General features: G+C 44.1%; 1 protein-coding gene across 1 annotated transcript in view; it reads right to left on the bottom strand.

Moving 5' to 3' along the window:
- Positions 1 to 18,625, bottom strand: part of NRP1 (neuropilin 1) — a 114,841-nt gene extending 96,216 nt beyond the window's left edge. Inside the window, exons 1-2 of the mRNA XM_082498929.1 lie at positions 18,268 to 18,625; positions 14,800 to 14,974 (exon numbers count right to left, since the gene is read on the bottom strand). Of these exons, the coding sequence (XP_082355055.1) occupies positions 14,800 to 14,974; positions 18,268 to 18,334 (242 nt within the window). The 5' untranslated portion in view covers positions 18,335 to 18,625. The remainder of the gene's footprint in view (positions 1 to 14,799; positions 14,975 to 18,267) is intronic.
- Between the last annotated feature and the right edge of the window lie 3,792 nt (positions 18,626 to 22,417).

Raw genomic sequence — 22,417 nt, 5'->3', positions numbered from 1 at the left:
CTAAAAACGCATTTTCCCTTCAGGTTCCTTAGTGGCAATACAGCAAAAAAGGTGTTCCTTGGAATACAAAAAATAAGCACGTACGTGCATATATGTGCAGATGTGTGAGATTTCTCCAGCACAGAAACATACAGTTGAGGTTACAGCAGTGACAGGTCCATTATAAACCCATTTTCACGTGCTCAGAGCTTTCTGAGCTGTATTATTTTGTCACAGAGGTTTACATTTGGCCCCTAGCTCATAGGTGATTTTATTTTGAGGTTTCACAAAACCTATTAATCCATTTTTGAGCTACCAGAGGGTAAAGAAATGCTTTTCCTGCCTCTTAGATTCTTGTAGCCCTGTTATGGCATTGATTTTTACACAGGACTCTCTGCAGAGTTTAATAGCAATCAGCAGCCTGATGTGCCTTAATGACTTCCTCTGTGCGTTCAAAAAATGGCTAAACTTGACAAGTTGAAACCTTCCAAGGGGCCAGTGCTCACTGAGTAATAGCTCCCAGGTCAGTTTGGGATTATTATTTTAAAGTAATAACAGAATAAAGACATTAAGATTTCCTTGAGTTTATAAAAATGTTTTGAAAATGAGTTTTGTCCTCAGAACAGCCCCTGAGTTTAGAGCTATAAGGCCACTTCTCAGCTTGTGCACATCAGATTAGACCTACTGCAGTTAGTGTAACTGCAGCAGGGAAGGATCCGAACCACAAAGGAAAAACAATGCAGTCAGTCACAACTTCATTGACTTCACTAGAAACATGCAGATATAAAAATGGTATAGTTAGGTGGAGGATGGGTCCTTTAATGTCAATGATGTTAGCTATTTTGTACAGTATTTTTGTGTAATATTTGAAAGAGAACAATCCCCTGAAAACCTAAGCCTGCACAACACATAAAAGAACATGATGTAAGAAAGTTTTTTCTGTGTCAGTCCACCTTGTTTATCTCCAGCCCGCCTGCCAGAGGATAGCAGTGGGACAACGTACGGATCCTGCAGCAGCCAGTGTGATCTTTGTTGCAAATATGCCAGCAATTTGCAGATCAGGGTCTTCCTGAGGCAAAAGTCATGTCCTTGTGTTTAATAGCTTTCAATCAATTTTCTTCTCATTGGTGTAAGTTGGCTTTGAAGCCAAGTAAACATTTACCCTCCATAACAATAGGATTCCTAATGCTATTTTATGTATATTCAGGGAAAAGGGTGATAAACTCAGAGAGGTTTTTTTTTTTGCTGGGATTAATTTTGCTTTCTGAAAGATTTGATCATGCAGTGAGGGGTGAAGAAACATAGCCGAGCAGTGAAATCAATACAAATTAATACTTCCATTTCCTTTTGATTCTATTTTTCTTCTATAAGTCTGTCATTTGAGTGGGAGTTTCAGGGCTGTGACCGAGAACAGAAACAGTATCAGGAAGCTGGGAATCCAACATTGCCAGCTCTCGTGATTTTTATCACGAGTATCACAAAATTTGGTCACAGGTTTTAAAGAATCAGCTGCTGATATCATGGTATTGCCAAACTTCTCATTTAAGGTGGTGGAATTTTCTGGCTATTATTATCACAGAGGAAATCCCCCAAAATATACTAAATGGAAAATGAAAAAGAAATCAACCATAATTTTTGAGATACAGGATTTTTATAAAGTTTCACAATTTTTTGAGGCCTGACTTACAGTCCCTGAAGCAATGGGATTGGACACAAGAGTGGACAATATTGAGAAAGAAAACTACTGTGTTTTACTCAGGAGAGTGTGAGCTTTCATATCACCTATAGAGAGGAGAGAAGGAAGAAGACATCATTTGGAACAAGCAAACCACAAAACAGCCTGAAATGTTCTGAAAGGAGGTTAAGCAGCAAGGTAGATGACCTAGCACAGTACTTCATGCATTATGTGTACTCTAACAACAGAAATTTGGGTATTTTTTTTAATTTCATCATTGCATTCAGTATAAATGCACTTGGAAACTCATGGGCATCTTTGCGCCCCTACACACACTGTGTGCACTGGAAGGAAAGTAACATCCAAACTGAGAAAAACGCTATGAGATACATTGGCAGCAGCAAAGTGCTCTTCAAATAGGAGTTTTCTGGAGCCTGAAATATTTTTTTTCAGTCCAAGCAAGACTGGGGAGAAATTTTGCCATTGACTTGAAGGAAGTCAGAATTTGACCCTATGTGCAATATGGGGAATGCTCCCCCCATAGCAGACAGAGCAGGCCCAAAATCTTTGTGTCATCTGCTTCCACCCAATAACAGCTTTATAGAAGTAAGTTAAGAACGAATAACTTAACAGCTGCCCAAGGCGGCTCTAAAGTGCTGCTTTCCCTCGCTGCACATGAGAAGACAGCCATTAGCGTTGCTGCTGCTAGGTTCACTACTCCTCGGGGGACGCTGCGTTTGCAGAATGGCCTGGTTTTGTACTGGCAATATGCACACATTTGAAATTGCTTGCATTTGGATGCTGTTTGGTGCTCAGTTTTGAGTTAGTGCTGTGTCTGTTATAGATTCTTCTCATCACGGATAATGTGTCTCTTGTGAGCATGAGTCCTATTCTTTATTTTTGTTTGGATAACACTTCTCTCTGAAAGTCAAAAGATTGCCACATGCATTTTTACACAACAGTATATTGTTAAAAAAAAATTAACAGCTAGAAGATGAACAAATACAACGCAATGGCAAATAACTATTATACCGCACTACATTTCCACCCGGCAGTCTCTAAGGACTTCACAAACACTAATAAGCACATCCTCGGATATTTGCAAACCAGAGAAATATTATCCTCTCTAAGGAAACTGAGGCACAAAGATGATGATTGACTGGCACAGGATCAAGCAGTACGAGAGCGTTAGCACTGTCAACAGCCACAGTGCCCTGGCACCCAATCCTGTGTGCTTTTTTAAAGCTGTTGGTGGAAAGAAAGGTTTCCACACATGACAGAAGGACTTTGGTCTTTATGACACCTACTTTTAAGAAGCTCCTACAAATTCCGCAGGAGTATTAAAGTACGATCTTGCTGAATGACAAAACTTTAGCTGACTTCATTCTGAGTTAATTCAGTTTCAGCTACCATACTGGCCTTTCTTCTGAGAATTTCTAGGGAACTGTAGAAATGTAGAGTCAGCTCCTCACTCAGCTGATATAAATCACTGGTGCTCCACTAGAAGCTTCAGTAGAATGATCTTTGGACAAATTAAGAATATGGCCCATGAAAAACAGCACACTTTCTTTACATACTAAAATAAAAATTATCTGATATTTTTCAGATGAGAAAGAGCTGAAGCTGGGTTGTGGCAAGAAAGGATATATTTTCCTTTCTATGCTGAGCATATGGGGACATGCAAAAGTTACCCAGTGATCAGATGTTTATTTTCAGAGCACTCAGAGTTTGATTTCAGAGCATCAGCTGAACTGTGGTTACACCTATGAGCATGTTTTTACTTTGTAATGTCAGGGGTGGGGGGAGGAATAACTAAGAAAAGGGATAAACTACCTTGCACGTCATATGGAATATCACGGGGTGAGAGTGTGCATATGGACAATTTCCATGGAGTAAGCGAGGTGCTTGAAGGTCACACCACAGTAATTTATTTAGCTGCCTAGTGAGGCAAGGTCAAAAAAAACCTTCCTGGAAAGCATAAGTTACAGCAGGCAGAGGAACTGCTTAGCTTAGACACTTTGCCTAAGCTTTTGTTCAAAGAGTAAAAGCTGGGAGAAAATGGATGCGTCGGTAAGTCCTCCGGTAAGCACATATAGATGTCTGTATTGCAATTGCAATTTGCAATTAGTAAGGGCATCTAATTATTGTTAGCTAACAACTTTAGCTAATACAGTATCCCAAAACCTCTATTAGCATTTGTGAATAGTTAGGTAACACAGAAGTAGGTCTATACATTGTTTTTACAGCCACTTTAGCTAAACCAGGTTAGAAAACATTACAGATAAAGCAGTAAAGTTCCTGCTACAAAGTATTGACACTAGCCGGTTTATTTATGCAAAAGTACTGACATAAGACAGCTTTATACTAGAATACATATATCCCCCAGTGTGTGCTGAATTGTTTTAACTATACACGAACAAACCGTTAATTGAAATCATTAAATCAGTACAAAAATCAATGTATGAAGACGAGGTTTTAGAAGACAAAGATTCAAGTCTCAAGGAGTACACAGGTATGGTTAATTAAAAAGTGTAAAAATGTGGAAAGTAAAAATGTAATAGCCAATAGAAGGAGACTAATTGCCTGGGAAATGTGAGACTGGCTCTTGGAACTAAATAAGTTTGGGGGAGAGCTATTTGTGTGGGAAAGGCTGAAGAGCACTGGTTTCTTGAATAATGACATGCTATGATGGGAAGAATGAGAAGCAATTTGGGCACTATTAGCTACACTATCCAAGAGTAATAAGGAACTTGAAAATGATGTCAGAGAAATGAGATAAAGAAGACTATTATACTGTTTGAAGGCTATCATCTAGTATAGCTGTGGAGGATAAATGATAATGGAAACCAGTAAGGGACATAATACGATATGCTTATGGTATTTTGTGTCCGAGCTATTAGCAGGTGCAACACTATTGGTATCAGTGGAGCTGTCTTCACTTGCTTCGCAGCTCAATGTGGTCCCCTATCTATTTTCTATACCTACATTATATAGTGTATGTGCTATTGAAACACAACAGAAAACTTTTGAAGTGCATCAGAACGTTAGACTATATAGGGCAGTTAAAACGTCTACCTGCTTTAACTGCTTGCCATCTGAAATACAGGGAGATGAACCTAAATCGTCTGCTGTAAACGCATGTAAAGAAGTTTTGGATTTAAGCCCAGATATGAATGTACAAATAGATAAAGTTTATAGAATTGTGACACAAAGTCTCAGGGGTTTTGTGGGAATGTCAAAAACCACTCAGCAATCAGAACATATGCCTGCCATGTTAATACATCTTACACCTCCATCTCCAAAACAGATTATGGAGATGGCTGTGAAACAGGAAAAAAGAGCTTTTATTTAAGAGCTACCTTTGCATTTTTTTCCAGACTTAACTAAAGCTACTCAAATGGAGTGACAGTCTAGGATTTCCTCTAAGAAGGGTTTTTAGCATGAGGGATGTAAGCCTCTCATTTTGCATCTGGCAAAGTGGAGTGATCGCTATGGAAATAGGCAGCGTAGCCTACGTTTCTGCATGGTGATCAAGCTAAAGCTTTTCTAAATTGCTGATCTGCTTCCCTTGTTACAGATGAATACATCAGAGGAAAGTCGGTAGAAGTTGTCTGGCTTCATGACAGATTGGCACAAGATCCTACAACAAGGCAAACTTTGATTCTTACTCATGCACTTAGCAACTTGTCCCCGACCTTCATTATTATGAGCTAAGATTCTGGAGAAGAAATGATAACTTATTTATTGTGATTTATGGATTGAGGGGACAAAAAAGAATGAAGTTGAATTTTCTACTGTATCGTAAATTACTTTGCAAGCATCTGAAATCCATTGTTATAAAAAGTAACTATTAATTTGTGTAGTGCCATAAATGTATGTCCTAGCTATTAGCCCTGCACAAGTGAGTCTGTTGTTTTAATTGACTTCAGCGGGACTGTTTATGTGAATAAGATGAGCAAAACTTTGGCTGTGAGGGAACATTTCTCAAAGCTTGAGGCAGAATAATCACACGGGTGTGAACAGATCTCTCTATTTTTCTCTAGGTTACCAACTTCCAATTTAAAGAGGAGTGTGGTTAAAAAGAAAAAAAAAAAAAAAAGAAAAAGGACTATCTGTTTCTTCTTTTCCAACATGAAAAGCAGCGGGGCACAGCCCCAGCACAGGGCTGAACTGTGAGGGCAGTGCGTGCCCCCCCCCTGCAGTGAGATGCTCCAAACCCCTCCCACCCCACAGCTGTGATGGGCTGTGTTTTCACAGGGGGGCACGGAACAGCCCACAGTGCAAATGTGCAATGGAGCCCAAGCTGCTGGGAGTGTAAGGAAGGGATTAATCCAGGCTCTCATTCAGTGTGAGGCTTGGGCCATCTGTATTTAGGGGAGGCATGGGGCATGTGGCCACTGCAGCTCCTTATCAGCATGGAAGGCAGCAGACAACCGCCCAGTTTCTCCTGTACAACAGCTGGTTATTGTGCTTCTGGGATGTGCATAGTTTCTTCTGGAAGAAATCACCACGTCAAATGGGTGTCTTCCACATATGGAGATATTTTCTCAATGGTCCTTTTGAGCCATCTAAATTCTTCATTTATAGCATTACGTAAAATACTTGTAATGCTATTAACATGCAAGATGAGTCTAAATATGCACAATCCTTTCCTGTTTAAATGCATTATTATAAAGCTCACACAGTTCACAACCAGCTTTGTGGATCACAGAGTTTCACAGTACCTTATGTGTGAGACACAATCAGAATTTTTTTTTTTCAGGTTACGTTTTTAAAAACTTTTGATATCGCCCATGAAAATCAATTTCCTCCATGGAAGTTTAGGACTTGGGAAGGGGGTTATTCTCACATTTTTGTGAATTCCTACAGAAAAGCAAATGACCTATGCTCCCCCAAAGTTGGCAGGTGACTTATTAAACTTCTCTCAAATCTCCTTCAGGAAGTTCATTAAAACTCTATTTGGAAATGGCCAGGTGCTTGCTTCCCACAGTGCAAGAGCGAAATCTGTCACCCTGTTTAAAAAAATTGTTTGGTTACTTGGGATAAAGAAATAATCTTTATACCAAGCTGTGTGGTTTTGTAACGGAAAACTGTGGCTTGGTGAGAAAAGTGCCAAGGTCAATGCAATGAAAGACCCACAGTGAACTACAGACCTGATTTCAGAAGTCAGTGGTGGATGGAGTCCAGGAGAACAAAGTCTTTGCTGTGGTTCACTTGAAAACACTTTTTAAGATTCTGGATAAAAATAACTCTCTAGCTTGAGAGAGTTTTTAGCTTGAAAAAATATTAGAAAATATTTTTAAATGTTTTATGAGGATCGCTAAGGCTGACAAAATTACCTTGTTTGACACTGGATCCTGACCTAAATACTATGTCCAAGTCAACTAACAGGAAAATAGCAGGGCTAAGCCTTTTTCATTCTTTATTCTGCCAAACCACTGCCTCTTGCAATCAGGATTGATTACAAACACCCAATTAAGAGGCATTTGGAACATGATCTGAACACTAATCCTGTCTCTTTTTCTCTTTATACCTAATTATCAGCCTTAAGATGGGTATTAGCACTTTAATTAGTAGATTTACTTTAGGAACTTCTACATAAACTAAGAAATCTATACTGTATGCATAAATGTGTGTATATATGCACAGTCTTAAATAGGTACATGTAACACATATGCCTATATCCAAATAGTTCTGTGTGATATATAAGTCTAGACATACACATGTGACTGCATGTATCTCCTGTTTTCAGACGTAATTTCATTCTTTGGAAATACTACAAAAGACAATAATTGAGTTTGGTTTTACATCAGCTGTATAAAAATCTCTGTATCATAATTATCGAATTATGATCCAATCTTATATCTTGCAATAAGCTATAATTAAGAAACTAATTTTCAGCATCACATAGGTTTTTGTTTTAATTACATTAGCACAGGAGAGGGGGATGGAGAGGAGAGCAGGGTGGGGTTGACCGAAAACATATTGTTTCATGGGGCTAGTGCCAATGACCCTGGGTTTCAATTTAGAAAGGACTCAGCCCTCTGTTCTGAATTTGTCTATCTCTGTCCACAGAAAGGATGAAGGATTAGGCTCATGGGAATCCATATTTGACCCTCAAATTTTATTCTGTCTGAAGGGCACCTGGTTGTAGCACATCAAGACAGAATTCTCCCTACTGTTCACTTAACTGTCTGGATTAATAGAAACACCTGCATATGGTTGTTATTATAATTTTAATACACTACTGTACAGAGACCCAAGTCAATACTGTGCCGGGAATGTACCCATACACATAGAGTGCAAAACCAGGCTCTGCATCCAACACCTCAGCCTCAAACACAGGCAGGCACAGATTCTCTCGCCAGGCAGTTTGATCATGGTTTCCCTAATACCTTTTCCTGAGAAAACTCAAACCCAAACCACTAGTCTAAAAGAAAGAATTGTTAAACAGTTTGACAATAGACACTTTCACAAGAGTTAACTGCTTGGATAAACAACAAAGGAGTCATTTTATTGCTCTGCATAATCACAAAAACAATATAGTTTCCAAATAACTCTTATTTAGTCTCTAAAGCACAATAAAATAACAGCATTACCTTTAAATACTTGTATCTGATGCTTGTGTACAAGTACATGCTGAATCCTGTAGCAAAGAGCACATACTTGTATATACTTTCGTGATCCAGAACCTTTAAGTTAAGGAAAAGTATTATCTTTGTCTGTGCCTGTGCGGCAATACACTCCATGTCTACTGCAAGAAGTGTTTTTTGCTTCCCTGATCCTGTGCAGGCTCTGGGCTGACTCCTTTCCTTAGCACGGTGTACTGTAACCTTCCAGGGGGTATCAAGTAGCAGTGGTCACCAGCAGGGCTCTCTGGGGTCCAGCAGCACCTCCTTGAGAAGGCCTTTTATGTGCTCCATATAAAGTAGAAAAACGCCCTCAAAGTGCACCCAGAAACATGAGATATCACGTCCCATAAATCCACTGCAACAACTCATCCTAAACCATGCCAAAAATACTTGTTTCGGGGATAGAATGAAGGATGGTCCACTTCATCCCTTTAGTACCCCCAAATAGTCTCTCAGTAACCCCAAACAGCTCTTGAGGGACTGATTTTTGAGGGAGGCAAGGGGATGGAGATGACACCCCTTTGGCCTGGGTATGGCCTTCCCAGTAGGTCCGTGCTGGGCCCCCCATAGAATCACAGAATCATAGAATCATCCAGGTTGGAAGGGACCTTTAAGTTCAGTGAGTCCAACCATCAACATAACACTGCCAAAACCACCACTAAACCACGTCCCTCAGCACCACATCTACTCGTCTTTTAAACATCTCCAAGGATGGTGACTCCACCACTTCCGGGGGCAGCCTGTCCCAATGTTTGATAACCTTTTCTGTGAAGAAATTTTTCCTAATATCCAATCTAAACCTCCCCTGATGCAACATGAGGCCATTTTCTCTTGTCCTATCACCTGTTACTTGGGAGAAGAGACTGACCCCCACCTGGCTACAACTTCCTTTCAGGTAGTTGTAGAGAGCGCTAAGTCTCCCCTCAGCCTCTTCTCCAGGCTGAACAACCCCAGTTCTCTCAGCCACTCCTCATAAGACTTGTGCTCTGGACCCCTCACCAGCTTCACTGCCCTTCTCTAGACGTGCTCCAGCACCTCAATGTCCTTCTTGCAGTGAGCTGCTCATGGCTGTGTCAAGCCTGGCTTTGAGAGAGAGACTGCCTCCTGCAGGGAAGTATGCAGTGGGGTGGCTCAAGGTGTGTGGGCTGGGTGATTTCATTAATTCAAACCAGGACAAACACAGGAGTGTGGGCATTCCTCCAGCCACCCTCAGCAGGTGCGGAGGGGGCATTCCCACCCCTCTTGGGTACCTTGTCCTGAGGCAAATTGCTAAAAGCCTGATACCAACACCCAGGCCATTAAAACCGTATGAACTGTATGAAAGCTCAGAGGATCCTTCATTCTCTGTTCAACTGTGGGCAAATATGGTCCCTGCCTGTCACAAGCCTTAACAAATCTGCTCCTTTGTTAGCTCTGCCATTTCACCATGCAGTGTCAGCTGCAGGCACCTCACTGCCTGCCGCGCTCAACAGCAGCGGAGGGAGAGGGAATTCAGAAGCTCTGACTGACATTTGCCATCAAAACAACTGGTACAGTCATAAACCAGTCCTCCAGGGCCTGCACTACACCGTTCCTCACAGCCTTAAGGAACAACAACAGACAGGTCTGTGGAAGCAGAGGGCAATATTCCCATCTCTTCCGAAGATAACGGGCCTGCATTGGGCCCAGACCCTCCATTACACCTGAGATGTCCTTGGTGCAGTTTGTGGGAGCAGTTCAGGGCTGGTAAGGCCAGAGCCAGGCTCCAGCCACACCTCTGGGCTGTCAGAAAGCAGCTATCGTGTGTGGAGCCGTTGACAGGACCCTTCTGACAGGCAAGGCTTGATGGGCAGCCCAGCAATGTCCTCTACGGGTTGTTCTCCTCTAGACGGGCAGCTAGGACGTGCACACTCTCGCTCCCATCCGCTCAACCCAAAGGGCTCAAACTGCCCCTGCACAAGAGAAACGTGAGGCACAAAGTCTGCACAAAGCAGACCTCTCTGCATGCAAGAATAAGAACCAGGATCTAGACAAAAGCAAAGGAAAGCTTAAGCTTTGCAGAAACTAAGGAAAGTCTAAGCCGTGGCTTGCCTTGCTCCTGTTTATTTTACCAGCCTCGGTTTGTTATACCTACAGATTTATAGCATAAATCCATTGACATTATTTAGAAATAAAATGGATGGATGAATTTCTAACATCATTAAGGTCTATAGGAGTTCCATGGGGCTACAGTTTCACTCTGTAGGCCTGGATAACTATGCTTTCTTCCTTACTCAAGGTTCTGGAGGAACTGTTTTCTTCTATATAAACAAACACAGTATTTTTTACTCTGTATTCTATAACAGACTGCAATTTCTATACAGCTCTAATCTCATCAGTGTAACTAATCCCTGGTAAATGCAATATAAAGAATAATTATCTCTGACATCTCTCCTCTACAACTCAAATGTTTCCAAAATGGGGAATTTTTCCATTCCAAGTGATTTGACAGCATTGTGTATACATTCTATAATTGTCAAGCAAGGATGATATTTATTCTCTACATTTATAAATGATGGCCAATAAAACAATTGTGCTGTGTGGTATATCTATGAAAACCTTGTGAAACAATACAGTCATGTCTGGCAACAAAGTCAATAATTTGTCAGTAAGGAAACCACTATTGGGCTTTCTCTACCCAACCCTCCACCTTTCTTAAGCCCTTTTCTTCTGAAGCTTCACATTCATTTTCTTAATGTTTTTAACCTAGTGTCTGTGAAATTTTTATTGCTCCCTAGATAATGACATCTGATCTGAATGTAACCACACACCTCTTTGCTCAGCAACATTTGTCACAAACCATTATAAATTATCATGCTGATAGTGTGCATTGCTGGGAAACCGGAAAAGTTCCATAAATTCAAAGTACTGTATCAGTGACATTCTTGTTTATTATCTAGGTATAAAGTTTTACTAGATTCAAGATGGCTACATTTACACAGTAGGATACTTCAGCAACACGAGACTCGTACAGCTTGCATAAAGTGCTGAAAAGCATTTACCACATGCAACAAACACCGGAGCATTTTAACTAATATGCAGCCATATGTTTTGTCTCTTCTATTCATTTTAACTGCGCTCCTGACTCCAAAAATGCATGGCTATTATTGGGGCTTGCCTGAGAAAAGGCAAAACAGCAAACAGAAACTACTTTTCTCTCAAAGTACAAGCATAATTTCTGTTTCTTGGGCTCCTGAAGAGGAGGCATAACACTCATTAAAGTTAAAAGTTAAAAAGAGACTGTGTATTTTTTTTCATTATGTATGTCCTTGATAACAATCTGTGGTTGACATGATTGTACACTTCCCGTCGAGACCCAGTATTTCCATTATGCTGGTTCAGTAGTTTTGGCTAGATTTTTTATTAGATGAACCTAGCTTGTGTGAACGTATTTTTAATTATTTGCGTATCTTTATTCTTCAGAACTGTGAAAGTTGAGTCCTTTGGAATGCCTCCAGAGAAACAGGAATTTTCACCATGTTTGCTTGAAATTTAAAACAACTCAAATGGTTCTGATTGTCAGAAAATCATACATATATGAATTTTATTAGGAGTCATTTGAGAAATACTTACTCATTAAAGCATAGCATAATAAGTAGGTAAATCAAGGGCATATTTTTAAAATTCATTCCAAACCCTAACATACAAAGAGACTAACTGGGAACAGCTTCAGTATAGTTAATACTTAGATTTGCTGCTTTTGATTGTCCTCAGAGAATTAACCTTTCACCAGTTTTACATTTCAATACATCTAGCCCTCTCTATATAGAGTAATATTAAAAAAAGTTAGATAATGTCTCTTGATTTTCTTGTTGGCACTACAGAACAAGAAGGTAACCTTTCCAAAGTCACATTGTTTCCCTCCTTGGGCTCGGGGGTCCTTGTTATTAAAGTTGTTTTCAACACTAACTAAGGTCCAAGATGCAATGAACAGCATTATAAAGAGGATTTTGGGAGCTAGGCCAGCAAGCTAATCTTCTCCTCTAGTCGACTCTAATTGTATGGGGCATTTTTTGTTCCCAGACATGAATTCCCCTATCTCTCATTTTCTATCTGCATTTCATATTTAAGTGCTTATTAATTTCCAGTGCTAAGCCTTTCAATAAACTAGAGTGTAACCTAAATTGCACATTTTTAGATTGCAGACTGAGTTGCTAATAAACTAAGTATATTAGGAAATCAAAATGGACTTAGCTGCAAACCAAAAAAATCTCGTGATATGCTTTATTGCATTAATCTCCTGTTGTACCCAATATTTGGTACAAGGAATGTGAATTTTGTAAGTAGACACTGATATTTCAAACCACAGAGATTGTTGACAAATTCCTGTTGCTGAAATCATTTTCTATTATTGCAGTCCTAAGTTTTTTGGCACAAATACAATCCCTCTCAAGTTAAAAAGCATTTTTAAATATAAGTGAAGTAGCAGCTGAGTAATTTAGCATAGCCTAGAAGATTAGCATTTCAGCATAGACCAAATAATGGTAAAGTCATCACCATCGCACACTGCAAAGACAGTGCAAACAACCCTGTTTAGAGACTTCCTTCTACCCACTACCATCTCATTACCGCACTGGGCCCCCTTTCAGAGGAAGAAATAATGCAGGGGGAAGAGTGGACAATGAATATTGAGAAGGGAGCAACGGAGGGAGGGAGTCAATTCCTTCCCTGGACCCAGTTCAGCTCAGTCTAGCCCTGTTTAGCACAACACTATGCCACAAAGATTACTTGTTCTTCAAATAATTGTATGCTGTACACCACTTTACTGCCGTCAAAGACCATGTTGGTTTTACAGCATTGGAAAAACATGTATTCTAGCAAGGAACAAAAAAGATTTGACACTGAAATATGCTTGATTTAATTTCCTAATCTCTACCTGAGAGACAAAGAGAGACAGACAAACATTTGAAAGCATTAGCGCTGTCCCACAGAATGAAAGCAAAACCTGTATCAAGAAGACATGGGAAAATGAATCATTGCCTGAGCACAACAAATTAAAAATTAAAGAATGGGAAGTCAGTGTGTGAACATATGGTGTGAATATGAGCTGCAGCTCCAAAACCACAGTAAAAACTCATTTTAAGGAAGAGTGTTTAGTTTTATGAGCATAGAGTTTTTCTGCATTATCACTCAACTATGGTACTGAAATGCTGATGTATAAGAGTTTATAAAAAAAAAAAAAAAAAACAACAAAAAAGCAACTAAGCACCACACTGCATCATTAGAGAAGTTCATTTTAAGGGAAACAAATAATTGTGATCTAAGTAATCAATTATTAAATAATAGAAGCAAAGATGCACATGGCAAAAATGAAGTGCCTGAGTACAGTCGCTCTCTAAGTCCAACACACTAAACTCATGGTCTATTACAACCACTCCTGACAATGCTGAGCATCATTTTACAGGACCAAATCCTGTAAAAACTCAAATACTCCTGTTAAACGCCTAACACCAAAGGCCATTGAGTTTCATTTCTTTCTGACATGCAGAGAAACTCTTGACTGGTAGCATTAATGAACAATAACTGTCTCTTGCAGTTGTCAGAAGGGGATGAAAAATCCATGATACTCAAGAAATTTTTAAATAACGAAGCACTTCATGAAACAAGTAGGCTGACTTTAGAGGACATGTTTCAACATGGGGAATGATCTGACCATGTGTTGCCTTGAGCAACCTATGGTGTTTACAGATTTGGGGAAAAGCAGAGAACAGCTCTGGGAGGCTCTGACTCCCCTCCTCATTCTTGGAAATAGGTGGTCAAAGGGAATGCCAGGACAGGGGAGCAAAGGGAGACTCAGCTCTCCCCTTCCTCCTGTCGGGGCACTACAGTGGAGCAGGAGGAGGGGAAAGAAGAGCTACTGGCTATAAATCAGCAGCAAAGCAAGAAAGGGGGAAATATGACTAGCAGTCCTGCAATCCACTGCCCCTTAGTGTGTGGGAATAAATACCAGACTAACTCCGCGTTAAGAGGATTTGGCAATTTGTAAATTGCCTGTTTCTGCCTGTCCTGCAGGGACAGCCATAGGCTGTTTGTAGCTGCGGGGATACAAAATGAAAGGGAACTAATTTTTAAAACTCTAGGGACTTACTTAAAAAAGCAAGCAGGCCAACTAAACGCACAACGGTGCCTCACCCTCATTGCACCCCCATAAGGCGCATCATCACCCTCATCCACTTGCCTCTCCCACCAGGCAGGCACAACTCAGACATACTTTATAAAGCTCCAAAAGTTGCAAAGATCTTACAAAGAGTTTAGAAAACCTCTCCCCTTCCCTTTCTCTCCTCCCCTTCCCCCCCACCCGCTCGAAGGATGCCTTTCTGAGCTCCTCCTGCCCCTCGCCACAGCAAACACCGGCCGGAGCCGTACAGGGGGGCGGCGGGCGCGGAGCCCGGCGGAGCGCAGCGCGGCGGGGGCCGGGCGGGCGCGGGGCGGCGGCGGCAGCGGCGGGCCGGTAGGTGGCGCCGTGGCGCTCCGCAGCGCGGCGCCCGCACTTACTTGCAGTCGCGGTCCTCCAGGTCGAAGTGGGGGTTGAAGTTGATCATGATGCGCTGGTAGGGCTCCGGAGCCTGGATCAGCCACTCGCATTTTTGGCTGGGGTGGTAGGACTGGGGGTAGCCGGGAGACGTGAGGTACCCGGGATTTAAAATTTTGATCGTGTCGCCGCACTTATCTGGGGGGAGAGGGGAAGAAAAAGATTTTTTTTTTTTTTTTTTTTTTTTTTTCAGTTCCACTTTCCCCCCGGCAAACACCCACGTTCAGCCCGCAGCAGCAGACCAGCTGACCGCCGTCAGCATTCGCTGGGGGGGTTGTGGCTTCTTCGAGCAAACTTTTGCTGCATCCTTATGTCTTTTAACACAGAGGCATCTCTGCTACATTTTCCCAAAGGAAAGAGGTCTGCCTCTCCATGCCCATCCTTAAGTCCAGCAGCTAGACTGGCAGCAGAAGATACCCCATTTCTAAGCAATATCCTTTTAAAAAGCCCCCCACCCCGAGCAAACAGTGCCCCTTACAGCATTGAAACCTTGCATCCTCACAAGAGTGTTAATGTTGGCTCAGAAGGGTGCCTGAGACTCAATTATCTCCAAAAAGTATAATCTTCCTAAGTCTGAAGTGTTAAGGAAAGCTGGGAGGAGAGCTAAAAGGGTGCCATTTGACCCCCTGTCCAGCTATGGGATAAGCCTGGTCTGTCTCACTGACCACTGGGATTGTCTTGGTAGATCCAAGCTCATTTGAAGCAGACCCTCCCTTTGTTTTTATCAGCCCATAAATCTAGGCAGGTCGAAACTATCTGTGTTCTTCAAACCCAGGCTAGCAGAGAACAAAGTGGTTTTAGTGAGGCAGAAATCATCCACTATTTATTCCTTCAAGGAAGTTTGTTCATGCTTGCAGACTGCATCAAAGTAATGGAGCAGAACAACATCCTTTCCTCTCCCCTCTGTCCCTTCCTCCCCCCAACAACAACAAAGATTTATGTCCAATAGCAAAATAGTTGCAAAAGTTTCCAGAATCAAAGTGTGACTGTGAAATGTGGTATGCTACATCTTGCTCCTTTGGCCAGCGTTGTCAGGATTGCATTTTAAGGTTTATAGGAAAAATATAAAGGGACAAGAAATCCAGCCTTCAGGGTTACTCACTTCACTGTCCAGTGCACGTTTGTTATCACTTTTTTACTACTATGGATTTCTTTCTATAGATCTTCAGGGAGGAAAACTTTCTCCACACATTGATTGTTTAATTTTGAGCAATAAAATATGACAGTAAACTACAGACAGGAAGAATGTCCACACTAAAAAGCAAGACTATATATCACTACATCCCAATAATGCTGTATACAGGCTGTAGTACTGTATCTAATACATTCCCTGCAAAAGCAAAATGGCATTACTTGCTCTCAGCATGAATTTATAAGTGTACGGGACTTTACTGCAGGAAAAACAGGTCAAATGGAAATGAATGAGGAAGCACACATCAAAAATGCATTAACCTACACTCTTTATAGAAATTATTTGCCATAAATTAGGAGGGAAGGTGATGATACGTACTCAGCTGTATGGTCAAAACACAGATATTGCTAAGCATGTTGCTGGGAAAGGCTATCTTATTATTTATTTCTGCTTTGCCTTTGCAAAATAGGCTGTTTTCCTCTGACCAGAACAAAAGGCGTTGCAGCTCAAAGCTCAAAAGCTGTCACTGGTGATCTTGCTAATCCGTTGTCTGGGGCTCTCAGGGAATCTTGCGTTTTCCACCCTGTGTAAGCACACTCGGAAGGTGATCCTGTCTCATTAAGCCCACTCCAGCCCTGCAAACAACATGGCAGAGTCTGGCATCTGTTAAATGCCTGAAATAAAGCAGTGCTGCTTCTAGTCACTTGACAGAGTCACTTCAGAGGATGCTGAGGTGGACTCACTACCACCAGTGCTCCTTAATCTGCGACTTCTGGGAAAGTGACAGTGTAATAAGATAATGCAGTCTGCTAGACTCCCTGGCTCTGTGCAATCTCTCTCACACTTGATTGAGAAGAGCAGTTTCTAACGACTTTGGACCATTAGTTCTAAATAAGGTTAATGAATTAATTTAGTGGACACTAGTACTGCATGTAGGTGAAGGCAGCATTAGTAGGTCTGGTAGGTTACAGAGGAGGTTAATGGCCTTGGTGACTCCAGCAGGGCCACCACATTAACCGCTTACGGTGGAGCCTTCTGCCCAGCAACCTGCCCTACCCCCCTTCTTTTAATGGGGAGAAATGACCAAAAAGAGCACCGGCTGCCCCCCTCCCAACCCTCAGAGGGTGCAGGACTAGGGGCAGTCCTAGTTTATGTAGGAGCCGGGGAGGCGGCTGCCTACACCCCTCACCTGGGCTGGGGGGGTGAGCAAAGTGCACCTCAAGCATCCCCAAGCTGGGCTTGGCACACACCTCTAGCTCCTCTGGTGCTGGAAGAGGCAGCTCGTCCTGATTAAATTAAGCAGCCTCCTCAAGACATATTGGGAAAGAGATTAACTTCCATCATAAACCACGCGATTTTAATACTCTCTTCCATGACACTCCACTTGCAGACCCTTATTAAAACAATATACCAGCGTAAGTGGAGGGTGCTCTCTTCTTTTAATTACTTTGATTGAAAACCCAGTCAGGCAAAAGTAAATATTTGATAATTAGTTAATAATAATTGCTCAGGATTTGTCGGGAAAGGAAAACTCACACAAGCTTTCATATGCGAGCGCTAAACGTCAAGCAGTCCCACAATTAGACCGTCTTTAAAAATGCATCATGCAGTGAAATATTCACAGTGCCCTGGCATTGTTCGGGGAAGGAGGAGCACGCTGCTTTTAATTAGCTGTGTTTTCAAGGGCTGCCTGATAGTACACTAGCTACATCAGTCATTTGTTATGGGATTTCTCTCTTGGAAGGGAGTCTTGAGCCTTCACAGAGAAACTCAGCTTCTCTCTTGGCACTGTGCAAGTTGCACGTAAACTGCAGACTTGGGAAAGGGGTAGTCTAGAGAGCTCTCCGTTTGAAGACTACCCACAGATACACACACAACTAGTAAAAGGCACAATGATCTGAAATCCTACGCTTTGGAAAAAGAAAGTGTGGGGAGAGAAAGCCTTCCTTTTAAAGCGTTTATCATCTTTCAGATATCGAAGGCGAGACTTATTTAATTGCTTACGGGAGGAAACATTATTAAGATAATTGGCTGTCCTGATCTAGGGAGAACGAGCAGCCTGCTTTCTACAACGACCCAAAAGAGCGGAAAATGAAGTCGCAAGGCCGTGCCGGGGCGGGCGATCCTCGGGCGGGGACCGCGCCGCCTCCCTCCTCGGGCACAAAGTTCCCTCCAGCCGGGCTCAGGTCGGTGCCGGCCCCCCTGACCCCCGGCCCCCCCATCCCGGTGCGGCAGCCCCGGAGCCCAGCCCCGCAGCTACCTGCCCAGGCTGAGACCCGACGGCCCCTGTGACACTTACCGCTTCGCAGAGCCCTGGCGAGGGTGAAGGTGAGGGCTGCACAGTGCAGGAGAAGTCCCCAATCCATTTTCTCTTCCAACAGTAGGGAAAGGAGGAAAAAAAAAAAAAAAAAGCCCTCCACACACAACTCTTCCTAGGTCTTAAATCCTCCAGCCGGAGTCAGGAACAGAAAGCACGGTGCGCAAGGGCAGTCCTGGGGGCAGAGGGAGGCTGGCTTCTCTCTGTGCCTCAAGTCGCCCGCATCCTGTCATTTAGCTCCGGCTCCCTCTCCCTTTCCCCACACTTGTTCCTTCTCCGGGCGCCACTGCCCCTGCCATTCCCAGACTAGAAAGCCAAATGAAAAGGAGGGGGGGGAAAAAAAAAAAAAAAAAAAAAAACGAAAAAAAAAAAAACCAACCAAACACACAAACGAGACAGACAAAAATCCTGGCGGATGCTGGCACCTCGGGAGCGCTCTGCCGGGGCGGGCTGCGGGAGACGGGGCGGGAGTGCTCTGCGGAGAGGAGAGAAGGAAGGGAAAGCGGCCGTGAGCGGGGACCAGCCGGGCGCCGGAGTTTGGCAAACTGCGTCCCCGTCCCGTCCCGTCCCCCCCGCCGCGCCTGCTCCGCTCTCCCGCGGCCGCGGCTCCCGTGGGGCCGGCAGCTCCGGGGCGGCTGTGCCCGGCGCCCCGCACTCACCTGCCCCAGCGGGAGGCGGGCGAGCGCGCTGCCGCCGCAGGGACTCCCGGCCGGCCGGGGAAGGGAGAAGCGCCCGGGCGGCTCCTGCTCGCAGCCTGAGGAAGAGGAGCGCAACTCAGCGGCAATAAGAGAGGCCGAGGAGCCGCCGTCTCCCAAGCCCCAGTCCCCTCCCCCTCCCCGCCCTCCTCCTCCTTCTCCTCCTCCTCCTCAGCCCCCCAAGACATCGGCAGCGCGGAAGAACCAACAAACAAACACGGCAAGCCCCAGCCCTGACACCCAGCCGGGGCGGGGGCTGGCTCGGGAGTACGCGGAAGGAGAGAGGGGGGACGAGGGGTGCCCGCCGCGGCAGGTAGAGTCGATCCAGGCGGAGGCACCCACCTGCGCCCCGGCCGCCCCCGCGGGCTCCTGCGCGCCCTCCCCCGCCGCCGCCCTGCCCGGCCACCCCCGTCGCCCCGGCCCCGCAGGCAGACACGCACACACACGCACCCTGCCCACAACCCGGCCCGCTGCCCCGCGGGCACCCTGCCCCGTCCCCTCCCGGCCTTTCCCCCCCACCCACCTTCCCCTTCCCTCCCTCCCTCAAACCCGCTCTTTTTTTTTCGTGCAAGCGTGCAGCCAAGCACCTGGCCCCACACGTGTCCCTCGGAGTCCCTGCGGTCCCCCAGTGCCCTGTGATCCTAGGGGCTGCTGGCCACGCTGGTGTGGGCTGAGCTGTGGGCACCCCCAGCGAAGGGCTCCCCAGGTGGCAGGCTCACTCGAACCCACCGCCCTTGTCCCCACCACATTTCTGCATCTCTGGGGGGGCCTTCCTGCACCCTCTCCCTCTTGACCCTCTTCCTGCATCCCTTCTCGCCCACCCTGGCTATCTTTCCCGCTTCTCTCAGCCTCTCTTGATGCTTTGACCCCCCACTCTGTCCTTCTCTCATGAAGCCTCTTGAGGGGCTGAGCAGCTGCCGGTGTCTCCCGGGGCTGGCTCTGCTCCTGGTGTGGTGTGAAGTCCACACTGGGGACTGTGTGTCTCCTCCTGAGCAACCCCTCCCCCCCCCCCCCCCCGCTGGCACCAGGGGACAGGGGCAAAGCGGGGACAGAGTGGGCTCTGAATCCTGCTGCTTTGGCTGCACGGTCTGGTGCTCACCAGCTATGGGGCCTGTCCCTTCCTTGCCCCATTGCCCTGCCTTACGGGCTGTCCCTGTGCCTGGGGAGTGATTACCTAGCTCAACCCGACTGCTGCTTTTATGTGGAGCACTTTGGGCTCTCTCTGTGTGGAGGCAATCCAGTCGCTGGGGTAGAGGTTAGAGGAAGAGCTCTAAGGCTGAAAGCTGAAACACGGTGTTAAATGGTCCCCAAAGATGGGTCTGCGCTAGGAAAATGACCTGCGGCCAATGGTGGATGTCAGCCACTCTCATCTCCCAGAGCAGAGTTTGAAAACAATTTGTTACTGGTGCACAGCCGAGGCAAACTCTGTTAACGCTTCATCAGGAAAAAGGCCTGTTAGAGGACATACTCCACAAGGAGTCTTTCTGAAGGATGCAGAGGGAAAAGAGTTGGGCTTTGCTGGGGGCAGGGTCATCCTCCCAGTGCAGCCGCAACAGTAAATCCCTGTCCACTCCGAAAATGTAACTATGTTTGAAATAGTTTTCAAACATAGCTGTAAGTCTGCAGCCACACAGATTAACTACAAATGTGTTACATCTGTGTTCAGAAATCATACACAGATTCAGCCTCCTCCATCCCTTTGACTCCAGTCCCGAGTTTAAGCCCTCCACTCACACTCTCCCTCGCTGCCCTTTTGAAGCCCCGACTTTAAGGTCAGCTGAAGTCTGGAGATTAAGTCCGTAGGAAATCTGTCTGCTGGTTTCATACTGCGCACTCTCTCATCACTACTTTCTGAGTTTTTGCCAGACATTCCCCTTCTCTTCCATGATTGCAACACTGTAATACCATGCACTAAAGCGCAGTTTGGTCCTGTTACGCTCTTTGTACACTTCATTCTTTCCTTCCTCTGCCCCTGCCCTTGCCCCTACCCCTGCCCATGCCCGTGTCTGCAGGCAGGCAGGAACTAGTCAGACTGAGTTATTGGGTTCAGTCTCATTTCCCCGTCTTTAGGCAGTCCCTGGATCATCATATGCAATACTTATGCATTTCCTTGATTGATTGGGATGTATATTTTATGGGTAGCACATTAAGCCCCCTTTATTTTTTTTCTTTTAGAGAAGTTCCCAGAACAGGGGGGAAGGGGAGAGTTAATGGTGCTCTCTGATTATTAAAACTCTCATGCTGCTGGACAGTCCTTGAGATAAATTGGTTCTGTCCTGAAGCACATAGTAGTCTGCGACTGACTGAGAGACAATATAGGTTTTAAAATAAAGTACATCTATTTTTGAAAACAGAAATTACCTGCTGACGGTAGCTTACTGGGGGGTTGTGGAAGTGTGTGCTTACATGTTTGTTTTACAAAGTCAGTCTCAGAAGCCAAGATTAATTCTGTAAGTGAAAAGTAGTAAGCAGATACTCAGAGAGCATGTGTATCAAAAATTACACTTAGCACATGACAATGACGCCTCCTTTCCCTAGGGATCAGCATTGTCCGGCAGGTAACTTGCATGAATCTGCAGAGAGGTAATACTCGTTCTCAGTTGTATGCCATAAAGATGATTCAAACCAACCAACCAACCAACCAACCGTGGTGTTTTATCCCTTTGTTTTTCTATCAGATTAACAAGTTACTTTCTGTAGGTGCACAGCGTGTTTGTAGCTAGTATATTTTAAAGATGTTCCATTCTCTAAAAGAAAAATTAAACACTTAAATGCAGACAGAAGGTATATTAGTGAAGATGGCACAATGTGATAAATTGTAAGACTAATGATGAAGGTTGCTTTTATCACCTCAGTCTACCTTGTAACCACTAATCCATATACCAAGGTTCGTTTCAGCATGCTCGTGGCTCAAATATCAGTGCTTCTTCCTTTTGCACAGAGAGATGTGCTGCAAAGACAGCTGAACAGGAACGGCCTCTGTTGTGGCTAACATGGACCGTGGTGGAGAATTTCTGCCTTTCTTCAGCACTCTATGGGCATTTTGGATTTCACACTGGGAATTTATTTTTTCTTTTCTGTTGAATTCTCAAGGCCTAGGAAATATAGCGGAGTCTGGTACATTAGCATCCTTTCCTATCATAATGTGAATAGCGTTCGTCTAGTTTTTCTACCCATCTTTTTCTCTCTGGTTCACAGATGCAGGCGCAGGTTTCTTCCGTGTATGAATTGCCCTGAAATGATGAGTGAAGACATTCTATCCTTGGTTTACATATATATATCTGGAAATGTTTAATCTTTAATCATCTTGAATATAAACTGGCATCAAATGAAACATTCAGAAGTCTCTTTTTATAATCCACTTCTCACATTTTAGTCACGGTATTTTAGGTCCTGATCCTGCAACTGCTTACACATTTGTTCGGCTCTCCATTTTC

Source organism: Vanellus vanellus (assembly GCF_965231255.1).
Source record: "Vanellus vanellus genome assembly, chromosome: 2".
Classification (NCBI taxonomy): domain Eukaryota; kingdom Metazoa; phylum Chordata; class Aves; order Charadriiformes; family Charadriidae; genus Vanellus; species Vanellus vanellus.
The sequence above is the reverse complement of the archived record's forward strand: the minus strand, read 5'-3'. Positions and strand labels throughout refer to the sequence as shown.